Source organism: Rattus norvegicus, unplaced genomic scaffold (assembly GCF_021556685.1).
Source record: "Rattus norvegicus strain SHRSP/BbbUtx unplaced genomic scaffold, alternate assembly SHRSP_T2T haplotype2-0000026, whole genome shotgun sequence".
Classification (NCBI taxonomy): domain Eukaryota; kingdom Metazoa; phylum Chordata; class Mammalia; order Rodentia; family Muridae; genus Rattus; species Rattus norvegicus.
The window spans coordinates 783,781-808,020 of NW_028238785.1; the positions used below are offsets into that span (position 1 = coordinate 783,781).

The 24,240-nt window shown below is 42.9% G+C and overlaps 1 protein-coding gene across 6 annotated transcripts; it reads right to left on the bottom strand.

The window, feature by feature from the left end:
* Nucleotides 1-7,915: 7,915 nt before the first annotated feature.
* Nucleotides 7,916-23,817, bottom strand: LOC147997905 (disks large homolog 5-like). 6 transcript variants are annotated; one of them, XM_087601521.1, is made up of 8 exons: nucleotides 23,638-23,814; nucleotides 22,345-22,411; nucleotides 14,778-14,837; nucleotides 12,558-12,663; nucleotides 11,333-11,492; nucleotides 9,931-10,074; nucleotides 9,137-9,299; nucleotides 7,916-8,420 (listed from the first exon to the last, which is right to left on the bottom strand). In XM_087601521.1, exons 3-8 carry the CDS (start codon nucleotides 14,787-14,789, stop codon nucleotides 8,391-8,393), a joined length of 615 nt encoding a protein of 204 aa, XP_087457647.1. In that variant the 5' UTR covers nucleotides 14,790-14,837; nucleotides 22,345-22,411; nucleotides 23,638-23,814; the 3' UTR covers nucleotides 7,916-8,390. The 6 variants fall into 6 exon arrangements, with proteins under 6 accessions (XP_087457647.1, XP_087457651.1, XP_087457648.1 ...); XM_087601525.1 differs by lacking the exon at nucleotides 14,778-14,837 and adding an exon at nucleotides 23,066-23,133 and having other exon boundaries at nucleotides 11,333-11,489; nucleotides 23,638-23,808; XM_087601522.1 differs by lacking the exon at nucleotides 14,778-14,837 and adding an exon at nucleotides 23,066-23,133 and having other exon boundaries at nucleotides 23,638-23,808.
* Nucleotides 23,818-24,240: the final 423 nt, after the last annotated feature.

The window sequence follows — 24,240 nt, forward strand, 5'->3', positions numbered from 1 at the left end:
AGAGGAAAGAAACCTGGAAGATTCCTCATCTGTTCTTTTTTGCTCTATTCGTAGGGATGAGGTGGCAGTGTGGGGTAGAGGACTAGGACACAGCACAGCCTTCTCTGCTCATGGTGAACTTTCTAGGCTGCCTGGTCACTGTGACCAGCATCTTTTCAACTGTGCCATTCTACTACCAAGGCTGACACAACTGGTGCACCATGTAGCAATAGGACTGTACTGACTTAGGCACATTTGGAATCACACAATGATCATGTGTCACAGATGGGTTTCTTTTTTTAGAAAAGGATTAAAACAAAAACTATTTATTTTGTCCATATGAGTGAGTACACTGTCCCTGTTTTCAGACACAACAGTAGAGGGTAGAAGATGAGATTAGAAATGGTTATATGACACAGTGTGGTTGCTGGGAATTGAACTCAGATCCTCTGGAAGAGCAGTCAGTGGTCTTAACCACTGAGCCATCCCTCCAGCCCCAGTATATTGTATTTTCAATGTTGTTTGTTTTATATCTTTACTCACGTATGTCTGTATGGCGTTCTGTGAGTACAGGTACTCATGTGCTTGTGTAAAGGTCAGGGACAACCTGAGCACAGATCCTCACCTTCTACCTCTCGTCCATGGCTGTGTATGCTAGGCTAGCCCTTCCCTCTAATCCTAGAGACTGTCCACTTTAGGCTCCTATCTCCCTGTGGGAAGGGCTGGATGACAGACTCTACTGCATCCAGGTTTATGTGGCTTCTAGGGACCTAAACTGTTGTTGGGCTTGTTCAGATGAAAATAAACACCATTTCACAGCCCTGGCTGGGCCAGGCAGCGCACGGGTCTTTGCTGCTCTTGCAGAAGACTTGAGTTCAGTCTCCAGCACCCGGGTCAGGTGGCTCACAACCACCTGAGACTCCAGGTCCAGGGACTTCCAAGCTCTTCTGGATAAACCTACATGGCAAAAGCAGGGCTGGGAGCTGGAGGCTTCTGGTGTTGGCTTCTCCATGCAGTAGGGGGCAAATCATGGGCATGTGAGGTAACATGGAACCCTGTAATTCTACAAAGTCCAGAAGCTCCTGATTTCCCTCATGGTGCCCTAGAGCCTGTCCACCACACATGGAGGCTTCAGGAACATGGCCTTTTCCTGACCTGTGTGGACTCTGCATCCTCACTCTCTACCCCCTGCTTTTCGGGGTTGGAAGTCTCAGGTGTAGGAGGCGCCTACCATAGGCCTCTTCTCTCAGCATTTCAGCATTTTACCCACTTGACCTTCACCAAGCATCCTTTGCTCTACACAGTTACCTCAGCCTGTGACCCTCATCCTCCAGACTCTTGTGAAGCAAACACCCATGGGTGTGCAGCTCTCATAGTTAGCCAGGCTAAAGGGTAAGGCAGCAAATCCTTCATGAACTCTACAGCTCCTGAGGCCTAGGAAAATGTCTATACCGGGGCTAAATTCATGCTGCCCTGTAAGACTACATTTTTCCTTTAAACAGAAGGATGTGTGGTGGTGGTGGCACAGGCCTTTGATCCTAACACTTGGGAGGCAGAGGCAGACAGATTTCTGAATTCAAGGCAGCTTCCTCTACTGAGCTAATTCCAGGTCAGCTACACAAAAAACAACACTGTCTCCAAGAGTAAAACAAAAAGAGAAAGAGAGAAAGAAAGAAAGAAGGAAAGAAAGAAAGAAAGAAAGAAAGAAGTGAAAGAAAGAAAGGAAGGAAGGATTCATGTTTTGTATACAATGAGATGCCTGCCTGTCTATACCTGAACCACCATGTTAACTATAACTCTTGTCACATCTGTATTAATTCAAATACTGAAGGCCAAATGGTTAAATCTTAATGACTATACAATTGGGGGGTGGTGCTGAAGAGATGGTTGGTTTAGTGGCTAAGAGCATAAGACCAAGGTTCAGTTCCCAGTGTCCACATGGTGGCTCCTATTAACCTGTAATTGCAATTCTAGGGAATCAGTCTGTACTTCACGGGCACCACACATACCACATGGTGCACAAGCATTTATTAGGTGAAACACTCAGGCCCATAAAAATAAGTAAATAAAATATATGGTTAACAGACACTGTGATTCAGGAAGTTCTTAGTGACTTTGGTTATCATTTCTCTCTCCCAGAGACCTGTCTTCCTCATGCTCAGCCTCCCTGGCTTCTAGGACATTTCCTAGCTCTATGGAGCATGAAGTACTCAACACCATAAGCCAAGCATTGCAAAGCCATCTGCACCTTCACTGCTACACCTTCTCCATGGCTGTGTCTAAAGGGAGAGACTTGGAATCTCACAGATGCAAGGCCAAACCTGTTGGGCTATGTGAGCCCAGCCACCCAATAGTCAGATCTACTCCTGTCCTTGGCTATGGCATGAGGCTCTTAAGACAAATTAATCTGAAGGATCTCAACAGCTATGCTGTTAGACCTCTCATTGCTCTGCCCGACCTACAAGCTCCTTTACTGGCTCAAATTCACACCTGAACTCCTCTCCTGCCTCAGCCACCATCAGCTCTTCTACTCCTCTCCACCTGTGCTCTGTATAATCCACACTAAGGTGGACGTTAACCTCTTGTGGACCTCCAGATGTATGCTTGTGATTACTCTTCATTGGCTGTTTTGTATAGGTAGGCAGGTTCTTCTAGTCTCATGCAGAACACTGCTCACACATTTTGGATCTTACAACACCCTCTTGATTGAGAATCCTGACTAATGACTGACTGAGCCTTCCATCCCTGAAGCCACCCTCTGTGTCCCAGTACAAGATGAGAATCCCCACCCTAACCCCTGGTGTCCACTTTCATCTCAGAAGCTAGACTCTGCACTGTCCATTACCTTTTGGTTCTCTGCCTCTAATTCTGTTAAATAGTTCCTCTCTTCTTTAAAACAAATTCATTTTGTTGTTTATTTTTTGAGACAGGGTTTCTCTGTTTGGCCCTGGCTATTCTGACAGGCTCTCTGTAGATCAGACTTGTCAGGAAACCAGATATCTGCCTGCCTCGGCCTCTTAAGCACTGGGATTACTGGATTGTGCCAGCATGTTTAATTAAAAATTAATTAGTGGCAGTGCATGTTGGCGCATGCCTTTAATTCCATCCGTTGGGAGGTAGAGGCATTGTGAGTTCCAGGACAGCCAGGGCTATAAATTAACACCTTGTCTCAAAGAAAACAAGCCAAAAATGAAACAAAAATGTTGCAATATGGTCGTAGGTATGTAACTGAGTCTGTTCTTGAACTCTGAATCCTCCCACTTTCACTCAGGTGCTAATCAGCAGGCTTCTGTCTTGACTTTCACTGAGAACTCAGGGCTGCCAGGACTGTTACCTCTCCCAGTGTAACTCCTGACTCTCTCATCAGCATCATCACAAAACTCCTGCTAAGAATTAAGGAAACCTGAATTCTAAGGAACAGTCGGAGCTCCAGTATTTCCAAAGCTCACTCTAATACAGATGGATCCTATGCTACAGTAAAATGGTCACAGCTGGAGGTCTTAATTCCAGGACTTGGGACAGAGGGGGTGGAGGATCTTGAATTCAAGGTTATTTTTATGTTACATTGTTGCTCAAAGCGAGTTGGGCTGCTACAAGATGCCCTGTCTCAAAATTATACCAAACACACCTAAAATGAAACAGAGGAGTTTGAGTGGGCACAGATGGGAAAGCTCGGCACTTTATGGCTAAGCCACCTGCTGCCAGCACCAAAGTCCATGCACAGCCCCAATTCTGAGCTGTGTCTGGGACCCCACTTAGGAGCACGCACCAAAGTAGCTCAGATCCAGGGCTTTTGGTCTAAGAGGAATTCAGGCAGTCACACTTTGGATGCCAGTTCTCCAGCTCAACTGCCTGTCAGCCCAGGATCTGGTCTTAGTCATGGCTTGGCATCCCTAAATTCCTCCCAGCTGTGCTCTGAACTCACCCTGTGCCCCGTTCTGATGAATCTGCCATTCTCCATGGGAGTAGCCTCAAGAAGTCCCTCACATCTGAAGCACCACTCTGAGTGCACTAAATACTGCAGGGAAGGGGCATGGCCAGCAGAGCACCCACCCCTTTCAGCTGTAGAACATTTAGCTCTAGAGTGAGCACTGCTGTGCATTGTGGAACTTAAGCAGTATTCCAGCCTTGGCCTGGGAAGAGCCGTTGACACCCACACTTTCTGGGGTGACATTGTCTCCTGAGGATAGAGTCAAGTCAGGAGTGGCAACTGATGTTCACGAGAGACAAACTTTCTTCACCACCTGCCCATGCTGGCCCTAGGATCTGGGCTTTTTAGGTGACATGAGTGCTGAGCCTCCCAGGTAGATGGGTTTTCAGGGGTCAGGTGGTTATTGTCACCAAAGGTATCCACAAGGATAAGTCATACTGTACTAATTCCCATATTAGATCCCTTCTCATGGGTCACAGAGGTCGTGCTGGGTCCTAAATGTGGACCCAGGTTCCTGGCACTTTTGAAGAGACTGGTCAGGGCGCAGGCTTCAGGACATTTTGTTTGAATTATTTTGGGGGATTTTATTTTTACTGTTGGGGGCAAACCTAGGGCTGCCATGTGGTGGGAAAAGGCTTTGCCACAGCTGTAGATCATCCTTAATTATAAACTCCTAAATTCTCCCAATCCTGGAACTTTCTAGGTCCCTCACATGATGCAACCTTTGGGGGATTCCTCACATAGAATCATGGGGTGGATTGCATCCCAAAGAGAGACAGTGGGAAATGTTCCCCAGTGTCTGCCTGTGGCTGTGGTGATGAGAGTGGATGTAGTGACCAGTGGATGGCAGGGCCCATGTGAAACCCTTTTGGTTTCCACTTGAGTGGAATCTTCACCATGCCTTTTTTTTTTCTTGAAACACAGGTGGGCCTGGAACTTACAGTCTTCCATCACTCTGACTCAGTTTCCCATGACTGGGATCACAGGCTTAAATTACTATGCCCATCTTTCTTTTTTTGTATTTATAAATCTTCTAAAACCCAGAAGGATCTAGAATTTAAAATTTTGCGATCCAAGGCATTTCCAACAGGGGATTCTTGACCTAGGAGTGTCCAGACCAATGTTTATTGTGTGGCTACTTCATTCCTATAACAGCTTATTTTTGAAAAAGAGTTCCAAGGTGTGATGTCACTGGGCATCAGGCAGTGTCCCAAATAGCAGCACTGACTCAGGTTGTAATTTAGGCTGGAGAAACTTACTAGGACCCTTGTAATCCTAGCACCCTGGGGCCTCACATGTCCTTAGTCTGATCTAGTGATGAATCAACTGCTCTTGAGGGTGGATTGGAATTCTAGTCACTGTGAGGCAGGAGCATTAGTATCCTACAGCCACTCTGGGCTCCATAGGAAGACCCTGTTTCAATGGTAAAAGGGGTCACCTGCGAGTTCTTACTGTCTTCCCTGAGGCCTTCCTGCTGGAGTTAGAATAGCTGTCTCACCAAGTTGAAGTAGAGGGCAGAATGTTGGTGCCTTCTATAATGAGGACTAGTAACAGATAGTCTATGGAAATTCTAGAAAGTTCTACAGGTATTTATGTCCTGTGCATGGGAATTGCTGGCTTCCCTGTGTCCTTTGCCTTTAATTTGCAGTCCATGGGGCACCTGGGAATGTCCCCAAACCAGGCTGCACACAGGACTTGTCCCATGATTCTCACTTGCACCCAGTGCCTGCCTGATTGTCATAAGTCTGACAGAGCCACTGTATGCTCTCCTGACACCTGCAGAGAGCACTATATGGGATCCTACCATCCCCACACTGCCCATCAGTTTCTACAATGTCCCTATATGGCACTGAGATGATCTAAGCTGCTTCCGGCCTATGTGCTGCATCAGAATCTGACCATTCCTAATTTCCTCCTCTCTCACCCACACTAGAAGCCCTGTACCCACACTAGCCCCAGCTGGCCTGTTGCCTACTGACATCTCATGGACTCTGCCCCAATCCCCTGCCCTGCCCTGCCCTGCCCCGCCCTGCCCCACCCCAATGCCCTGCCCTGCCCTGCTGTGCCCTGCCCCAAACCCCTGCCCTGCCCCAATGCCCTGCCCTGCCCTGCCCCAATGCCCTGCCCTGCCCTGCCCTGCCCCAATCCCCTGGCCTGCCCTGCCCTGCCCTGCCCTGCCCTCACTCAGCTGACAATGTGGACATCTCAGGACAGTCACTGGACAATGGCTGACACACTTGTCTGAAGACTGGAAATGTTTCTCGATCTTGGAGAGGAAAGAAGGACCCTCCAACTACACTGAACTCTAAGGAAGTTTATTGAGGTGAGGGATGACAGGGACTGTTTTGTCTCATGTCACACATGTCAGTAGAAAATATCCTAGGTATTGGATGGCGCTGTTAGCATTTACAGAACAAAGCACATAGTGTTGGGAAGATTAATAAATTATGAGTAGGATTAGAAAACCCCAAGCCTCTTCCAGGTTCTAGGAGAGCAAAAAATACCACCAAACACAGCATTAATGTGATAGGTTGGTTAAATCTAGTTACTAGATTCTAGTGTGATGCCTATGACCCTTTGTGTGTCATGCTCAGCTTATAATGACTAGAGGACCTAAGCCTGAGAGTCACCAATGCCTCTCCCTTGCTTCTCCAGCTGCTGAGCATTGAAAAGCCCTAATGAGACAGCATCTGTTTGCAGGCATACTGGATTATTCTTCTTCACTTAATCTCTCCCAGTCACCTCCACTCTCAGTAAGTCAGTTTAATTCCATAAATTGGAAATGAGTCACGTGGAAAATATACTTTCTCAATAAAATCACAGATTTCAAGGTAAAAGGTGAAACATGAACTATCCCACCTAACTTCTGGGCTTGCACAGACCTGCTCTGGAAAAGAAACATGTGGTCACAGCTGCAGTCTGGATTCAATATGGATGCTCTTGAGGTCCTCCCTAAGCTGCATAGATTGAGATAATTATCTTGCTTTCTATCAAAAGAATTCATTATGCCAAGTTGGCCTGTAGAAGGAGGCTAGTCTCTTCTGTATTTTATCAGATGTGCTTAATGTATATAATCATCGATAGTAAGTGAAAGATCTGTTTGGAATTGAAACTGAGTGGTGCTGGAGGATGATCCTGAATGCACAATGAGCAGTGGAGGCACCAGAGCCCGGTGTGGATGCCTAGCAGGCTACCACATTGAGCAGGCACCGCTCAACCACCTGTACATACACATCTCCTGAGATCTCTCTCCTTAATTGAAGGTGATCATATCCATCTAGTATAGCACATGCCCTGGAAGGACAAAAGCTACCTACAGGAGCTGTGGTGATGACTCACAGGTTAGAGCATCTGCTTCTCTCTCAGAAGAACCACATGGTCCCTAACAATCATCTACACTGGGGAATGCTATTCCCTCTTTTGATCATGAGGGAAATGCACTCAGGAGTGGCCCAGATACATTTGAAAAAAAAAAAGATCCATTGAGTTAAATGATAAAAATAAATATAATCAGCAACAATAAAAAACACAGCATATGAATGATCAAGTGAAACAGCACCTATAAAAACCTATTTCCCAAAATGACGTTGATGGTCATTATCTTTGTGGTTTAATAATAATGCTGTATTGTAAGAAAAACTGAGGCACATGGTTCTCGATTAGGATTATTCTATATTCCTTTGTGAAAGTTGTCATTTTTTCTGCAGCTCTACAGGCATGAGTGTGTGTTACTCAATATCTGGTGCACACAGTCAATAAGGAATGTGTGTTGTAGACTGATATAGACTAGGATGAGCAGAAGACATGAGAGCATGGATACAGTATGTCAGTGATTACATCATAAAGTGTGTTTCCATAAAAAAAGTCATACACAAAAGACACCATCACCCTGTGTACCCCTTGGTGGCTTTGAATTCACTGGACCATGCAAAGATCCATATCTAGCTGTCAGTTCTAAGTCTACAGGAGGGGAAAGGACCCTTGAATAAGATGGTCATAAGAGTCAAGAGTTACAAATCAATTTTTATTCATAAGGAATACAATTTACAAAAAACAGGCATAAAATGAACAACTAAAATGGTATAAAAAATGAAAAACAGTAACAAGAATATATAACTATGATATAACAAAAAGAAAACTTCAATGAAAATCATAACCAAAAATATTTCTTAACAGCATTTTCTTAATGAACATTTAGAAACACAGTTGTAGTGCTGTTTCTCCTCTAGGACACGAGATTTCAAGGCAGTCCCCTCAGATGTCTCTCAAATGGTGTTGTCGGTATGAGAGAGGAGAAAGACCTCAATGAGACAGGCTGGCATACGGATACATAAATTTAGGGTCTCTATACAATGAGGAAATTAACTGAGAAGAAGAATATTCTCCCCAAAAAAGTCTTTGACTGTTGAGGATTGTCGTCAGCAGGGAACTCCTGACAGAGAAACTCACTCTTCAGGGGGCTGTCTTCCTGGGATCTGTCCTATTCCATGTCTCCTGCAGTTTCTGAGACCTGGGAGGAGAAGGCAGCTATTAAGACACTGATTTGGTGGGGACACGCATACCAGCTGTCAAGTTGCTGCCTTCTGTCCCTTCAGCTGCATTGCAGAGACAGCACTGATCTTTTCACTGAAATCATTGCTGATATCTCTGCAGCCTGGGGAAAGTCACCAACAACCCTCACAGTACTGTGGGAGAACAAGCTGCTCCTCAAACTTCTACCAGTGAAAACCAAGAACGGGGAAAGGAGAAGAGACCTAACTGGGTTGCAGGAAGAAAGGAGAAGGCCACATGATACTGAGATCAAAGCCAATGACCAGGACTCATTTGCCATTTGCACTTGGTTCTTATCCCTACAAGGTGCTTCCAACCATCACATGACCCCTGTATGACCTTTGTCACACGACCAAGAACTCGTTCAAAACTCTTCATAGCATCCAATCTATGACAGGGAGATGCAGTCATGTGATATGTTATTCCTCTGTCACCATTTCTGGACTGCAGTTTCAAAAAGGGCAGAGAAGTATAATTGCCAATAATTCAGTTTCTGGAGAGTGGTTAACATCCCAGAATACTTGTGCATAGACAGAGCCATGAATAACTCTATCACATGAGGTGGGTGACTGATTGGGTGTGGGGAGATTAGAAAGATGATAGGGGAAGCAAAGATGTATCCAATAGGCAAATGGTATCAGACATTGTTAATCTGACTCAGCTGCTTTTTCCTACCACATTTTGCTGGGTCTGGAGGTTGCTGGTCTTCTCCTGTTCGTCTTCAGCATTCGGGTTCAACTCAAACAAATATCGCTGTAACTCCTTGCTCTCCTGCTTCAATGTGACCAACTTCTTCTTCATACATGCCTGGTCCATCAGGAGCCGGCTGTGCAGGTTGCTGGAAACACACTCTGCATAGTAAGATCCTGAAGCTTCTTCCTCCCATTCCAACTGCCAAATCCCACAAAGTCCACCAGGACCCAGATACCCATAAAGACTTCAAGAATACATCTCCATACATGTAAGGCTGCTGCACAAACAGCAAACGGCCAATCCAGGGAAGAATAAATTGTTCCTGTGACCCAAGCACCAATAAGAGTCCATGTCTCTCCAAAAGAACAAGGGATCTACAACTACCCATGAGAGCCCAATGCATCGGGGCAACATCAATTAGTAGGCGGCAAATAACCACAAGAGAACAGTAGAACCAAGGGAGGTCATGTAAACCATGTGGTCCACACATTGAGCTTTGTTAAACCTGGTATGACCCCAGAGCCGCAGGTTGGCCTAATAACACTCTGATGCCTGAATCAGTGTAGTTCTATCCAGAGCCTTCTAAAGATGCATAGACACTGTGGTGATAACTGACAGTCCCTTATGGAACTGAATCTGAGTCCAAAAGACCCACGGCACAGTGATATTCAAACAACAGACGACATGGACCCAGAGCTACAGGCTCTCCAGTCCAGAACAAAGAGAGGCGGGAATGGATATTCCACAAGTGATGGGCCCTTCTGACAAGTACTTACCGATAGAAGTTAATCTCCTTCTTGAGCTCCTGAAATTTCTCACGATGTTCAATGTTCTTTGTGTCTAAGTTGTGCAGTAATGACATGACCTCTTTCTCCTTTATCTTCAAGTTTTCATAAAATGGATTTGGCCTGAAGTAGGGGCTGGCCCCAGGAAGATAGAACCCAATGAACATCGAGGTTTAGGATTAGAGGAACTCAGGCTGTGTCCTGTACTACCCCAGCCCTGGAAGGACACTTTCTGAATTCTACATATTTGGATCTTCTTCAGCTTCAGAAACTTGGAATTGTGTGCCCAGGACAACAGAAGCTAAGCACCCAGATAAAGGGTCCCCTGGCTCACATTTTTCAATCAGGAGGGCTGGATCTGCATTCAAACCTGTTATGCTGTCAAGAGCCTAGGCCACAGAGCTTACCCAAACACACACACACACACACACACACACACACACACACACACACACACATCCAGAAACCTCTGATTTCATTTTTCCTGTTTTGACAAGTGGAATGCTACAAGCCGAATAACTAATATTCTAGAGGCAGACAGTACACATAATTCTGGAGATGAGACCAGATATTGCCACAAACTTATAATCTGCCCAAGGCATACAAATGTATAGACAAATGTGACTACACAGGCAAAGAACTGTGCTGTTGAAAGTGGGGCTTCCAAAATAAAGCACTTACACCTCCATGAAACTATTATAAAGGTAAATCCTGAGGTCAAAAAACAGACCCCTAAATTCCAAAGGTGGAGGGATAGAGAAACATATAAAGGTTGTGCATATGCATGCAGACCTGTGCACACACAGACACACAAACTGGGGCACACCCACAAGAAAAAAAAAGTAAGTTCTCCAGCTCCGAAAAAAAGAACCAAAAAAAAAAAAAAAAGAAAAAGAAAAGAAAAGTAAACAGACTCAGAGAATGAGAAAGAGAGACAAATATGGAAAGAGCACAATGAGAATCAGTAGAAATGCATGCACCATTACTGTCTCAGAGTGTAAGGCACAGAGACAAGAAGGAGCAGGCCAGAGCCTCAGGCCTTCTACTTAAGCATTGATATGAACACTGTGGGTCCTGTCACCTAAGGCTGCTGCCAGGAGATGATAGCGTTCAGTCACCTTCCTAGCAAGTACAAACACTCTCCACAAACTCACAGCACCTAGAACCTTGCAAAACTACCACCTGTCAAGGGCTTTCCAATTGTACACTGGGAACTCATGCTCCAGTGACTTTATCCCTGAAATCTTCACTCAGATTGCAAGTTCAGATTTTCAACAGGCAGAATCAGAGAGTCCATTTTCAATCTCACTCCTCAGTAAGGGTCAGGTTCTGCATCTCCTCTCTATGGGAGATGAGGTTTAGAACAAGGTCGTTTGTTTGGAGCAATGCATACCTCTTGCTCATGGATCCACCTGTCACATAAAGGAGGCGATCTGTCAGCTCATTTCTCTCCTTCGTAGTTAGCTCCAGTTCTCTATTCAGCCTCTCCTCTTCCTCGTTGGCCTGCACCTTGTTTAGGACATTTTCAGGGGATGACGTCTGTCTGCAGGCTGCTGTAGGTAGAAGAACACAAGTGAACCCTCATGGGGCGAATGCATAGAGCATACACAGACCACAGTGAGGTCCAAACAGGAGAACATGCTTGGAAGCCAGTGTCACTGCAAGGAGTTTGGTCTATGTGAAAGAGGCATCCTAAGTGGATCACAGTTCCCCCACTACTATATAGAGACCAAGAGATGTAAGCAGCCAGGTGTTCCCTATGCCCGCCCACACAGGCTTACAAGTACCAGAGAGATGCCTTCTCCAGGATTATTATCAGGTACGCAGGCTACAACCTGGTTTCAGGACCCTACCCCTCTGGTTTCAGAAGTCAGATCATCAATTCAGCATCCACAATGACTTGATTGATCAGGGATACTCAGATATCCTACACTGTTACTCTAATCCAATAACTTTGCATTAAAAAGTCATGTAGGGGGAGGACATGGTCAACAGATTTATTAATTCCCCCTACTGAAATGACAAATGCCCCAGAAGTGCCAATAGGTTACAGGCTCTTTCTCTACCTGCTCCATATAGTTTGGCTACTGTAGAAAAATATCTGCCACACAGAACCTCTAATATATGAAGGTAAGATTGGCCCCGTCAGCCAGAGGTAGTCAAAGGAGTTCTAAGAATATAAGGTCATGCCAGGAGCACAGTTCTCTCCCTCTTACTACTGTCAGATAGTCACTGAATTAAAAGAAGCAATGAAAGTGAAGTACATTGATGCCCTGTTTAATTCAGAAAAGTTATACCCTCCATGACTACTTATGGTGTTATTATATCAATTTAACATACCGAATGCACTGTAAAAGTAAAGACTAGAAGTTCACCCAATAATAGCATAGGCATTGCCATATCCTCCATGTGGTTATGGAGAAACTAATAATGTGAAAACCCTGACTTTCAGGAATTGTGATAATCATGGAATTCAATATCTGTGGAGATGTTCCAGTAGTTGTGGCCCATTGCTATAAAGGCCAGCTGAAGTCCCCCACATTCACCCCTGAGAGGAAGCTCAACATACACTGCCCAGAACTTACTCCACATTCCCCATGTCCTGTGTCCATCATTACCTTTAGGTTTCGTTTGCTTCACTCTAGACTCTTCTCTATCAACATCAACTCTCCCAAAGCGCCTGAGAAGACGGGCAAACATGCCTGTGGATATATCCTTTGGACACTAAGAGAAAAAGTAGGGATTGGTTGTCACAACGATACTGGTGACATCACAGGGATTCCAAGGTCTCTCTAGGAGACAATAGAATGTCCACGAAGGGACGGCTGATGTCATGGATAACAGACTTTGCCTCCTTGCTAATGTTCTCCCTGTACTGAGCAAAAGCTGATGGACCCTTTTCAGGGGACTTCCCTGTGGCATAGCCACTGAGCACCACATGCTTCCAAAGCCAAATTTGGCTCTAGGCTTGATTGGAAAAACCTAAGTCATTGCTATGTTTCTAAATGAGTGCTTCCTCCCCAATCCCTGCACAGAAATGTTTCATCCTACCTCAAATTCTCCTCAGTCAGCAATATTACCCATTAAAGATTACTGAGGAATCACACCAGTTCCTATAAGTAGCCAAAGAGGTCTCCTGTCTCATCATGTGCAGGTGCATGAAATCACACCCAGAAATAGCCTGTAGGGTAGGTTGCGATGTGGGTGTGTGTTATAGGTACAACCTGAAGCTTTGTGCTTAACATTTGACAGTTGCCACCAGATTCCTTAGGAGAAAGAATTGCATTCATTATGGTCCTGGCAACAATGTGGTGATCTGTTAGCAGAGGAAACTGAAATATTGGATCCACCAGTGAATGCACCCTCAGGCTGAGTGTGGGGCTCTCCTCTTTGCACTTAAGTTACCAAAGTAGGATTGCTTACAGGCCTCTCTAAGCTATAACGTGTGATTTCATCTGAAAAATAAAATAGTCAGCAGATGTTGGGTGGGATACAGCCAAAGGAGTAGGACAAGCCTAGAGACATAACTCAGTGGACAGAGTAAGAAACAAGCATCTTCACTCCTGTTTCATGGATCACCCCACAAAACACAAAAGCATCTATCCTACTTAAAAAAAAAAAACCAAGTTATTTTATTGAATGCATACACTAATACTGTTTACAGTATTGGTAGCAAAGCTCATATTTTGGTGGCAGATCCATGACTTGAACTATCTTCCTGACAACATATAAAACAATAAATAAATAAATAAATAAATAAATAAATAAATAAATAAATAAGAAAAAACAGAAAAATAAAAAAACACAAAAAGCACAAGCCTTTCATGTGAAGTTACAGAAGAGTGATCCAGTGGTCACTTCTGACCAGGCCATTTTAGCTATGACAGTGTATAGTGACCCTTAATTTGATGGGTCCTATATAAAGCTTTGTGCAATATTGTCATTTTAACCAACCTCATCCAGAACATACATAACAACACAGGATATGATCACAATGTCCTTGCCGTGTATCAAGTTATTTTTCTATGTCCTTGATTGTCAGGCATATTACAGCAACAATCTGAGATGGCTGGTAGACTTGGAAGAAAGTAGATATGAAAGATGCCCGTTTGATATCAGTACAGCCATTTCTTACGAATGAGAATCTTTTAAGGTGGCCCTCGCTTAGCCCCTACACATTAGACAATAGAACAGAAAGTACAGAAAGCACATTCCCACCCACTCTCTAGGAAGCTGCTGGACCATAAGAACAGAGGGTACAGAACATATTTACTGCAGGGCAATTAGAAGACAGGAAACATCTCTGGGAAGCTGACTGACCACTATAGAAGTGAGATGTCCTTGGTACTGAATGCAGCTGTGCTATAGGCTGACATCGCTATAGCCTTGTCCTGGGAACTCCAGAAGAGAAACACCTGACAAGACAGATATCCTTGGTCCTTGTCCTGGGAACCCCAGGATAAGAAAACATATATCAAGTCAGATGTCCTTCGTACTGAAATAGCTGCATTGATGTGGTTACGGCCTTATCCCAGGAATTCCAGGACAAGAAACATCTACCTAGTTATCCTTGGCACGAAATAGCTGAGCTAAGGAAACTGTGTAATCTTAACTGACTATTTAAGCTGTATATTTCTGTTGTTTGAGGCTCCTCACATCCCTCCTGCGTGAGGACCGTGTCGAGCCCCAGTGCATTGGTATCCCAAAGTAAACCTCTTGTTTTTACATCAAGACTGAGTCCTGTGTGTTCATGGGGTGGTGATTGTCCTCAGGACTGGAGCGAGAGTCTCCTCTGTCTGAGGGTCTTTCAGATAAAGCTATAGTTGTGGGTTACACACCTCAATTCTCATTGGCTAATGCTGTCCTCACAGTCCTTGGAGGCCCCTTTGTAAGACTACCTGTTGGAAAGTAGAAGCAGCTTTATTTGAGCTCAAAGTGAACCTGACGAGCAACGTAGAGAACAAGATGGGGTAATTGAGACCCTGTCTAAAACCAGCACTGAAACCCACCCTCCATTCAAAGCATCATCTACCAATTCTTGAATTTTTACCATTCTCTGCCAACCAGTCTTTCATTCAGGAAAGGTAGAAAAGAACTGGAAATGATCTTTGTATTCTAAGGACCTCGATCTGTCTTTCCTTAGGTCCACGTTAAGAACAAATGAAATGGGTATCACCATCTGAATAACTTAATATTACCTACTCAGCATTTCTAGCCTAATACTGTGCCTATGGCAATCTCAAGCTTCCCTGAGTGTTGCTGCCCCAGCAAGCAGAATGAAGAACTGAGGTCAATCCCCAGTGAACCTTTCAAGGGGTTAGAAGAAAGCCATCAGAGATACTGCACTTCTTTGTCCTTAGATTAAATCAAGATGATACAACGTGAATCTAGTGTGCTATTCAACCATACATCTTCCTCACAACCCCACCTATCTGAGTTCATTGCTTGGCAGAATTCATGCCCCACCATCCGAGATATTTTTGATTCATGCTGCCAAGGGCCAGGTTTCCTGAGTTTTGTTTTTTATAGAATTGGGTGTAGTCAATCATAGTTGCCCTCTGTAAGAAATGACAAATATCTATAATAACTGAATATTCTGAAGGTTTTTATACTGGTTTTATTATACATATAACTGTGAAACGGAAAACATACATATTTGATCAATGAAATGAGTAAGATTAATTTAATGAACAGAAAAATGGATGGTACTTCAAAACTTCCATGATTACATATTATCTATTTAATTCCCTCCACAATAGCAAGAAACGGACATTATTATTTACTTAAACCGAGAAAATATTAATTGTTTGGCCTGCTTTTCTGAGCTTCCTTAAGGTATAGTTAATTGACAGAGCTGTGGTTTAAAATTAGGGTCCATATTCTTCTGTTTTAAATGTGTGCCTTTTCTTTCTATTTTTTTCTCCATCTTTATTAAATTGGGTATATCTTATTTACATTTCAATTGTTATTACCTTTCTGGGTTTCCAGGCAAACATCCCCCTAACCCCTCCCCCTCCCCTTCTCTATGGGTGTTCCCCTCCCCATCCTCCCACCATTACCACCCTCCCCCCAACAAGCCCCTTCACTGGGGGTTCAGTCTTGGCAGGACCAAGGGCTTCCCTTTTATTTCTAGTGGGTGCTGCTCTCCCTGCTCCGTGGGAAGTGGATGGGGGGAAGGCCCGGACCTGAGGTGAGTTGGAACTGGGGTAGAAAGGCATAGGGCCTCCTAGGTGAGAATGCCAAACCACCACTGCTGCTGCAGCCACCATGGAGAAGCCCTTGTTCCTGCTGCAGGGAGGAGAGTCTGGTGCCCACAAGATGGCTGAAGGGGAGCTGAGAGTGGACAGCTTCATCACCCGCCTGCTGGAGGTATGAGGATATCGTCCGGGAAAAATTGTGCAGATGACTGAAGCAGAAGTCCGAGGGCTGTGTATCACGTCTCGTGAAATCTTTCTTAGCCAGCCAACAGCTGTGAACACAGGTTTCTTTTGGAGAGCAGGCCTGTGCAGGCCCAGAACCTATGTGGGACAGTTCAAGCTACCCTTTTCCATGGCCAATATCAGATCATATTCAGAAAGTATTTCTTGGACTAAAGAGATGGCTTAGTGGTTAAGAGCACTGACAGCTCTTCCAGAGGTCCTGAGTTCAAATCCCAGCAACCACATGGTGGCTCACAACCATCTGTAATGAGATCTGATGCCCTCTTCTTGTGTGTCTGAAGACAGTCACGGTGTACTTGTATATGATAAATAAATAAATAAATCTTTAAAAAAAAAGAGTATTTCTTCCAGGTGATGGATTTTCAATTTATGGAATTGAACTAACTTACTGATGGTGGAAGTGACACAGAGAGTTAAAGTACAGAAGGAATATTCCAGAATGTCCACCAAAAGTTGCTGTCACACCAGGGCTTTTAAAAGCTCAGCTGCTAGAGAAGCAATGTAGTCTTTGGTTATTCTCAAGCTTAGGTCTTCTAGTCATTATAAGCTGACCATGACACAAAAAGAGTCATCTATATCAAAATAGAGAAGAGTAACTAGATTCACACCACACTATCACATTACTACTGTATTTGAGGTTCTCAGTTAATATCTAAGAACCTGGAAGAGGCCTGGGTCTTGCTACACAAACTCATGATTTATGTCCCCATTGTCAGCTGAGATTCTTCATGCAGCCTGGGGTCAAGGAGGTCATCCCACAAAGCACAAAACACCCATCTCAGATAAACATGTATGGTTTATTGAATCCAAAACATCCATGAATTTCAGGACACAATTAAATGTTGAAACCTAAGGATAATAGATAGAGAAGAGAATTAAGATTTCTAGTTCATAGATCCAGTAAACACCTTCAACAAATCATAGCAGCAAACTTTCATAAGGTAAAGAAAGAAAAGGCAATAAAGGTACAACAAGCCTACAGAACATCAAACTACTTGTACCAGAAAAATTCCTCCATTCACATAATAATTAAAACACTAAATGCACAGATCAAGAAAGAACATTAAAAGGGGTAAGGTATAAATATCTAGTAACAAATAGATTGAGACGTATCTGAATTACACCAGACTTCTCAACAGAGATTCTAAAAGTCAGAAAATCTTGGGCAGATGTAATACAGACACAGGCTCCTATATCCAGCATAATCATCAATCACCATAAAAGGAGGAACCAGGATATTTCATGACAAAACCAAATTTAAAGAATTCTTTTCTGTAAGAAAGCACAACAGAGGCTAATAGGAGGAAAACTCCAAGACAATGAACTAAACTATACCCAAGAAAAACCAAGAAATTAATCTTCTCTCAATAATTTAAAAAAAGAGAAGCACACAAACATAATTTCACCTATAACCAGAAAAAGAAGAGAATGCAGCAATCATTGGCTTTAATATCTGAACAGATCTTCTTTCCCTAATCCCCAAGCTCCCAGGGGCCAAACTGCCAGCCAAACTGTATGCAAGGATGCTCTATGGTTCAAGGTGAGGCCTGTAGCCCCACCAAAGGCAGATCCTAGAGGTGTGAGGTGGGGATGGATATGTGTGGGTGCAGGAGCACTGTCACATAGGCAAAGCTGAGCAGAAATGGAATGTAAGGTTTGATGAGGGGAGTCTGGAAAGCAGGACAACAGTTGAAATGTAAATAAATAAAATAACCGATTAATAAAAAATAGCCAAAAATAAAATAACAAGTAAAAAGGTAAATGAAAATTAAACCAAACCAACCAAACAAACAAACAAAAATCCCTGTAGTGGATTGGCCTAATTCTGATTGTATTTTAATGCTAATTTGTGGAACTCAGGACTGGTTAACCCCAAATAACTGACCGTGTTCCCAGTTAACTGTGATTATAAAGAAGCCAACAGCCAACAGCTGCACAGCAGAGAGATGGGGGAGGGGAGCTTTGAGGGCTTTGCTAAAGAGGATCATGAGGAGGGAAGAAGGAAGAAGAAGCTGCCAGAGAATAAAGGAAGAACGTGTGTGAAGGAGAGGAGAGAGGAAGAGGACAGCAGCCATGGTTAAGGGAGAGGAGAGCCTGGTCCTGAGGGCTGTCCAAGTGGAACAAAAACAGTCAAGATGCTACACAGCCTGTAAGAGTTGAGCGTTATTGTTTGGAAAGTAGATCTGATACCATGGAGGGCAGGCAGCTGCCCAGCTACTGTGCTGACGAATGCATACTAAAAATAAATTTAACAAAATATGAGTAACCAGTAAGACAGCTCTGTAGAGGATCCTAAAAGGAATACTTTAGTTTGAAGGGAAGGACAAAATACCAGAGAACACAGGGGATAAATTAATAAAACTAGGAAAGTTAATCAAAGAAGACTGGGAAAACCACAAAAATTAACAAAATGACAAAATTTAATACATAGGTTTAAATAATAATTACATATCACAAAACTCAATATCTAGGGTGGTGGGGCATGAATTCTGCCATGGTCAGAACTCAGAAAGGTGGGGTTGGGAGAAACATGTCTGGTTAAATAGTCCACCCACATTGTGTCAATGTGATTTAATCTAAGGACAAAGAAGTGGAGCATCTCTCATGGCTTTCTTCTAACCCCTTGAAAGGATCACTGGGGTGTGGCCTCAGTACTTCATACTTCTTGCTAGTTCAGCGAAACTCAAGGAAGCTTGAGATTGTCACAGCACAGTATTAGGCTAGATATACTGAGTAGATGATACTAAGTTGTTCAGATGGTGATACCCATTTGCATGTGTTCTTAATGTGGACCTAAGGAAAGAGAGATCAAGGTCCTTAGAATAGAAGGAACATTCCCAGTCCTTTTCTACCATTCCAGGCTGAAAGGCTGGTAGGGAGAAAGTGGTAAATAATAAAGAATTAATAGATGATGCTTTGAATGAAGGGTTGGTTTTTGTGCTGGTTTTAGACAGGGTCTCAAGCATCCCATGTTGCCCTCTTCCTGGCTGGCCCGGTTCACTTTGAACTCAGATAAACCTGCTTCCACTTTCCAATAGATAGTCTTACAAGAGGGGCCTCCGAGGTCTCTGAGGACAGCATTAGCCATTGACAGTTGAGGTGTGTAACCCACAACTATAGTTTTAGCCACTTTGTTCCATGTCTACCAGCTATTTCAGATTGTTGCTGTTCTATGCCTGACAATCAAGGAAACAGAAAAATAACCTGATAGAGAGCAAGGACATGGTGATCACATCCTTGCCTCTGCTGTATGTTCTGGATGAGGTTTGTTAAAATTCCAATATTGCAAAAAGCTTTATATAGGGCCCATCACATTAAGGGTCACTATGCACTGTTTCATCTAAAATGGCCTAATCAGAACTGACCGCCAGACAACACTTCCTGCGAAGTTCCTATGAGAAGCTTAAGTTTTTTGTGTTTTTTCTTCTTCCTTCCTTCCTTCCTTCCTTCCTTCCTTTCTTTCTTTTTTTCTTTCTTTCTTTCTTTCTTTCTTTCTTTCTTTCTTTCTTTCTTTCTTTCTTTCTTTCTTTCTTTCGCTTCATAGGTTTAGAAGAATGTATTTTGGGCCACGGATCTGCCCCTAGTATCTTAGCTATGGATGTGATCAATCAGTGTTAGTGTGTGCATTCAATAAAATGTCCATTTTTGACTAAGGTAGATGCTTCTGTGTTTTGTGCGGTGACCCATTGTCAATGTGTAGTGAGTTGGGGCCCTGGGTATGGTCGCATACCCCCAGGACACAGGGGGTGCAGAGCAAAGGCATAAGAAACTGCACGCAGTTGTAAGCTTTATTAATCCTTATTAAGCTAAGAATATGCATTACTACAATTTTCATTGTGTCAAGATACCATAAGATCATTATTCCCAGGATACCAGGAACAATGAGGGAAGATTAAACAAAGAAAGACGAATAAACGAAAGCTTCTTCTAAAAATATTCATATAACAAATAACCTCTCTTATTATAATCAAAATATACTCACCATTACCAAGAGAGCGTTAGAACCACTTCCACAAAACGGGACACAGCAGAACATAATTTAAGACCAAGTGAGAAAAACATTTTCTTCTCCAGGGCGGCATTCCAGCCCCTACTTGAATCTGGCACCAGGCCTTTCTTGACCCTGCCTGGGAGCTGCATCTCTATGTCTTAACAATTCCTTCTTTTTTCTTTTGTTTTAAAGTAACACTTTACATAACATAGCTAAAGGTCCTTGTAGGGGTTTAGTCATGTAAAAATAAAGCAACATAATACATAATGTACATAAGATTATGGCAAAACTAGCTCCTCCCATGCTATGGAAAATCCTTTGAAGCCAAGCCTTGGGATCTAATCCTGTCAATTGATCAGCCAATAATTTCGCTTTTCCATATCTTCTAGCTGTTTACCAAAAGACATTCGAACATCATATTTCAAGGCATTAATTACTTTTGAAGCACTTTCATTACCCTCTAAATAGGCTTGAATTAACTTCCAATCATGTTCTGTGTCATTATCCATATATTTACTAACAGAAAAGTAGTAGGATTTCATCATGATAAGCAATATAAGCCCGATAACTGGCATTGTCCGCAGCAGAAGAAACCATGAGTAAAACACACATTGCTAAGAATAAGTGCTCAGCCGTAAAGGACTTTCCTGAAGGAGACAAAATTATTCCTTTCAGTGCTTAATCGCTTCACCTGACCCCACATAGGTAATAGGGTTGTCACTACACGGATCCTTATCCATTGTTGTTTGTGGACACTAAGAGAAGCCAGGGCCTCAGTAATGGAGGACACCTCCTCATCTCCTGAGAACATCCATCAGGAGAAAATGTAGCTGGTTTAACTGGATTCCTTTGAGGGTAGGGAGCAGTTCTTATTATTCTGTGCTTGGATCCATCTCCCGGGTAACCAGAATAGTCTCCCATCCTGTAATGAGACAAAACCCTCTCCCCTATATACAATGATGTCCTTTCCTGCCATTCAGCATCCCAGGCAATTTTTATCCATACTGTCTTTTCCATGCCTTCTTGGGGGAAGTTCAACAAAGTGTCTATTGGCTCTTGATATAACTTCACCTTGTGGTAAATTAAGAAAATTAATAACGTATAATGCTTGTGCCAATATAGCCCTGGGACTGGTCTGCAAACTCCATTCAGGTTGCATAAGGCCATCTCTTTTCCCCCTTTTTAATTTTATAATTTGTCATTTCAGGGTATGGTGAATTCTTTCCACAAAAGCTTGTCCTTGTGTATTGTGTTCTGTACCAGTAATATGTACAATATGATATCGTTGACAAAATTGTTTATATTGATAAGAAATATATGTTTGTCCATTATCAATTTTAATTTTAGAAGGCAGTCCCATAACAGCAAAAGTTTCCAATAGATGCTGTATAACATGAGCAGTGCGTACTCCTGGCAATGGTGTAGCCCACACAAATTTGGAAAATTTTCTATGCTTACATCTATATGTGAAAGGCGACCAAACTCAGAAATATGGGTTATATCGATCTGACACGATGTATGAAGTTGCATCCTTCTGGGATTAATTTGAGATGGAATACATTTTATACGTGAAGACTGACACATAGGCAATTAGCAATAATTTGTTTGGCTTGAGAATAGGGAATCTTATATTTAATATGTAAATATCCTGTATTGGCATGATTATGACTGTGTTCTTCTGGGGTAGCAAATGCCACTAATTGATCTACCATATGATTGCCAAGTGTTAAAGATTCTGGAAATTTTGAATGTGATCTAGTATGTGTAATGAATATTCTAGAGTTTCATAATAACAATAGTCCTTTAATATGTGAGAATAACATTTAATATAGGCTTAGATGTAGAAACAACAGCAGTCGCAATATTCTGTACTACTCCTACAACATAAGCGGACTCAGCTATAATATTTTTACATCATGAGTAAAATCCTGGAATACATTAATTACCGCTAATAATTCATTTTGTTGTACTGACCCAAAAGAAGATTCTTGTCCCCAAAATTAATCTTTGGTCCAATAAGCCATCTTGGTCTTAGAGCCATCTGTAAACACAGTAAGGGCTGATGGTAATGGATCAACAGAAATTAGTGTATTTATCAAATTTTTTTTGTTTTTTAAAGCAATCCCACAATTTACTATGGAGAGGATGAAATTCAACATTTCCAGTGTAAGAAATCATGGCTAATTGAAAAACCTCAGACATCTGCATTAAATATTCCCCTTTATCTTTGCTTAATGGGAAAACAATAGCAGCACAATCATATCCCCACAGAGTAACAGGTCTTTGTATGCCTTGCTGAATAATTAAAGAAATTTGTTCCTCATTAATTGTTAATGTTTGGTTAAAGTTTTATTTAATATAAACCCATTCTAAAGGCAACTCATCCTGAGCGAAAGTGCCTGTAGGATATTCAAGAGTATTTAAACATATAATTTAATAACTCTATCTGGATCAATACGTGCCAAATATGCATCTTTCCATTTTCAGAAAAGATACCCTTGCATGCCTTCATATAAGCATTAATATCCCCAGCCTCCTTTATAGGTAATAATGCTCTCCTGTACTCTTCATTAGCATTTTCAAAAGCAAGCATTTGCAGCAGTTGTCCTCCAGCTACCTCTCCTACCATTGTTCTTTCCAATGTTAATTTTAATATACATAAAAACTTAATATATGGTTCATAGAAAGCTACTACCTTTTTCAACCAACCAGTATCATCCTTTATAATAAGTCGGTTGGGCCACACCTTGAATCGATGCTGGCCTAATTATAGGAAAAGAAAAAGCAGGTGAATTCGTCATTATCATCTTGTGAATCTAATGGTCAACATGCCATCCTCGGGAAATGACTTAGAAAAACCTGCTTCAGGCAGTGGTGCAGAGGGCAAAACTTTTACTTTCGTTTTGTCTTAATGAAGCTCTAGCTTCTTGTTCTGTATTCGTTATTACCCTGTCTGCATTCATGGCCTTGAACACAGTAAAAATTACAGCCCAAAGAGACCAGAAATTGGAAACTTTTTGCCCTGCCCGACAGCCTTTTTCTCCTTAACTTTCACTTCGACCCAGATATCAGAATCCCTGGAACCCTCGTAAGGGAACCATGGAGTGTACTCTTGCTGTCTCTAAACACTTTTCTAAACCAGACTGATAGACATGAATTCCCTGCACTCTTAAAGATGCTTAAGCATAGCGAGATGAAGAGAAGATTTATCTTGTCCCATTTCCTTGTAATAAATTGTACTTACCTTATCTGACTGTCCAGACTTACCTTCAGGGACCCTGTTCCAGTGCCATAGGTCGACGTCTAGGGTGTTGGGAGCCCTGCGTCCGGTCGCATTCCTTTCTGTGTTTCCCGATGCTCAGTGGCCATGCCACTCCAGCATGCTTTGAAATGAACCAGTCCGCCGACACCACCACCACCACCACCACCACCACCACCACCACCACCACCACTACCACCAATTTGGTTTTGTAAATAAAGTTTTATTGACATCGCCATACTCAGCATTTACATCCTGTTCAGTGCTGCTTCTGGCTGCAGCTGCAGGGCTTAGGAGCCACAGAGCCCTTTAGGCTCCCAGAGCTGAGAGCCTTGACCTTTGCCTTGTTTGTGAAAGAGGTGTCTGACCCCTGTGCTCAAGGTGGCCTTTCCGTGCCCTTTAACCCATAGCATAGGTCTCTGTGCCATCCTCTCCCTTTGCTATGGTGTGCACTTCCTGGTACATTTCCATTAGCTCTTGACATTTCCAGAGCATTGGGTCTTGCAAATTGAATTTGCATGGCACCAGGAATAGACCTGATGGCAGGGTGTAGGACACTCCCTATGGGGACCCTGCCCAGGGGCATAAGCTTACTTTTCCAGTCAACTCCC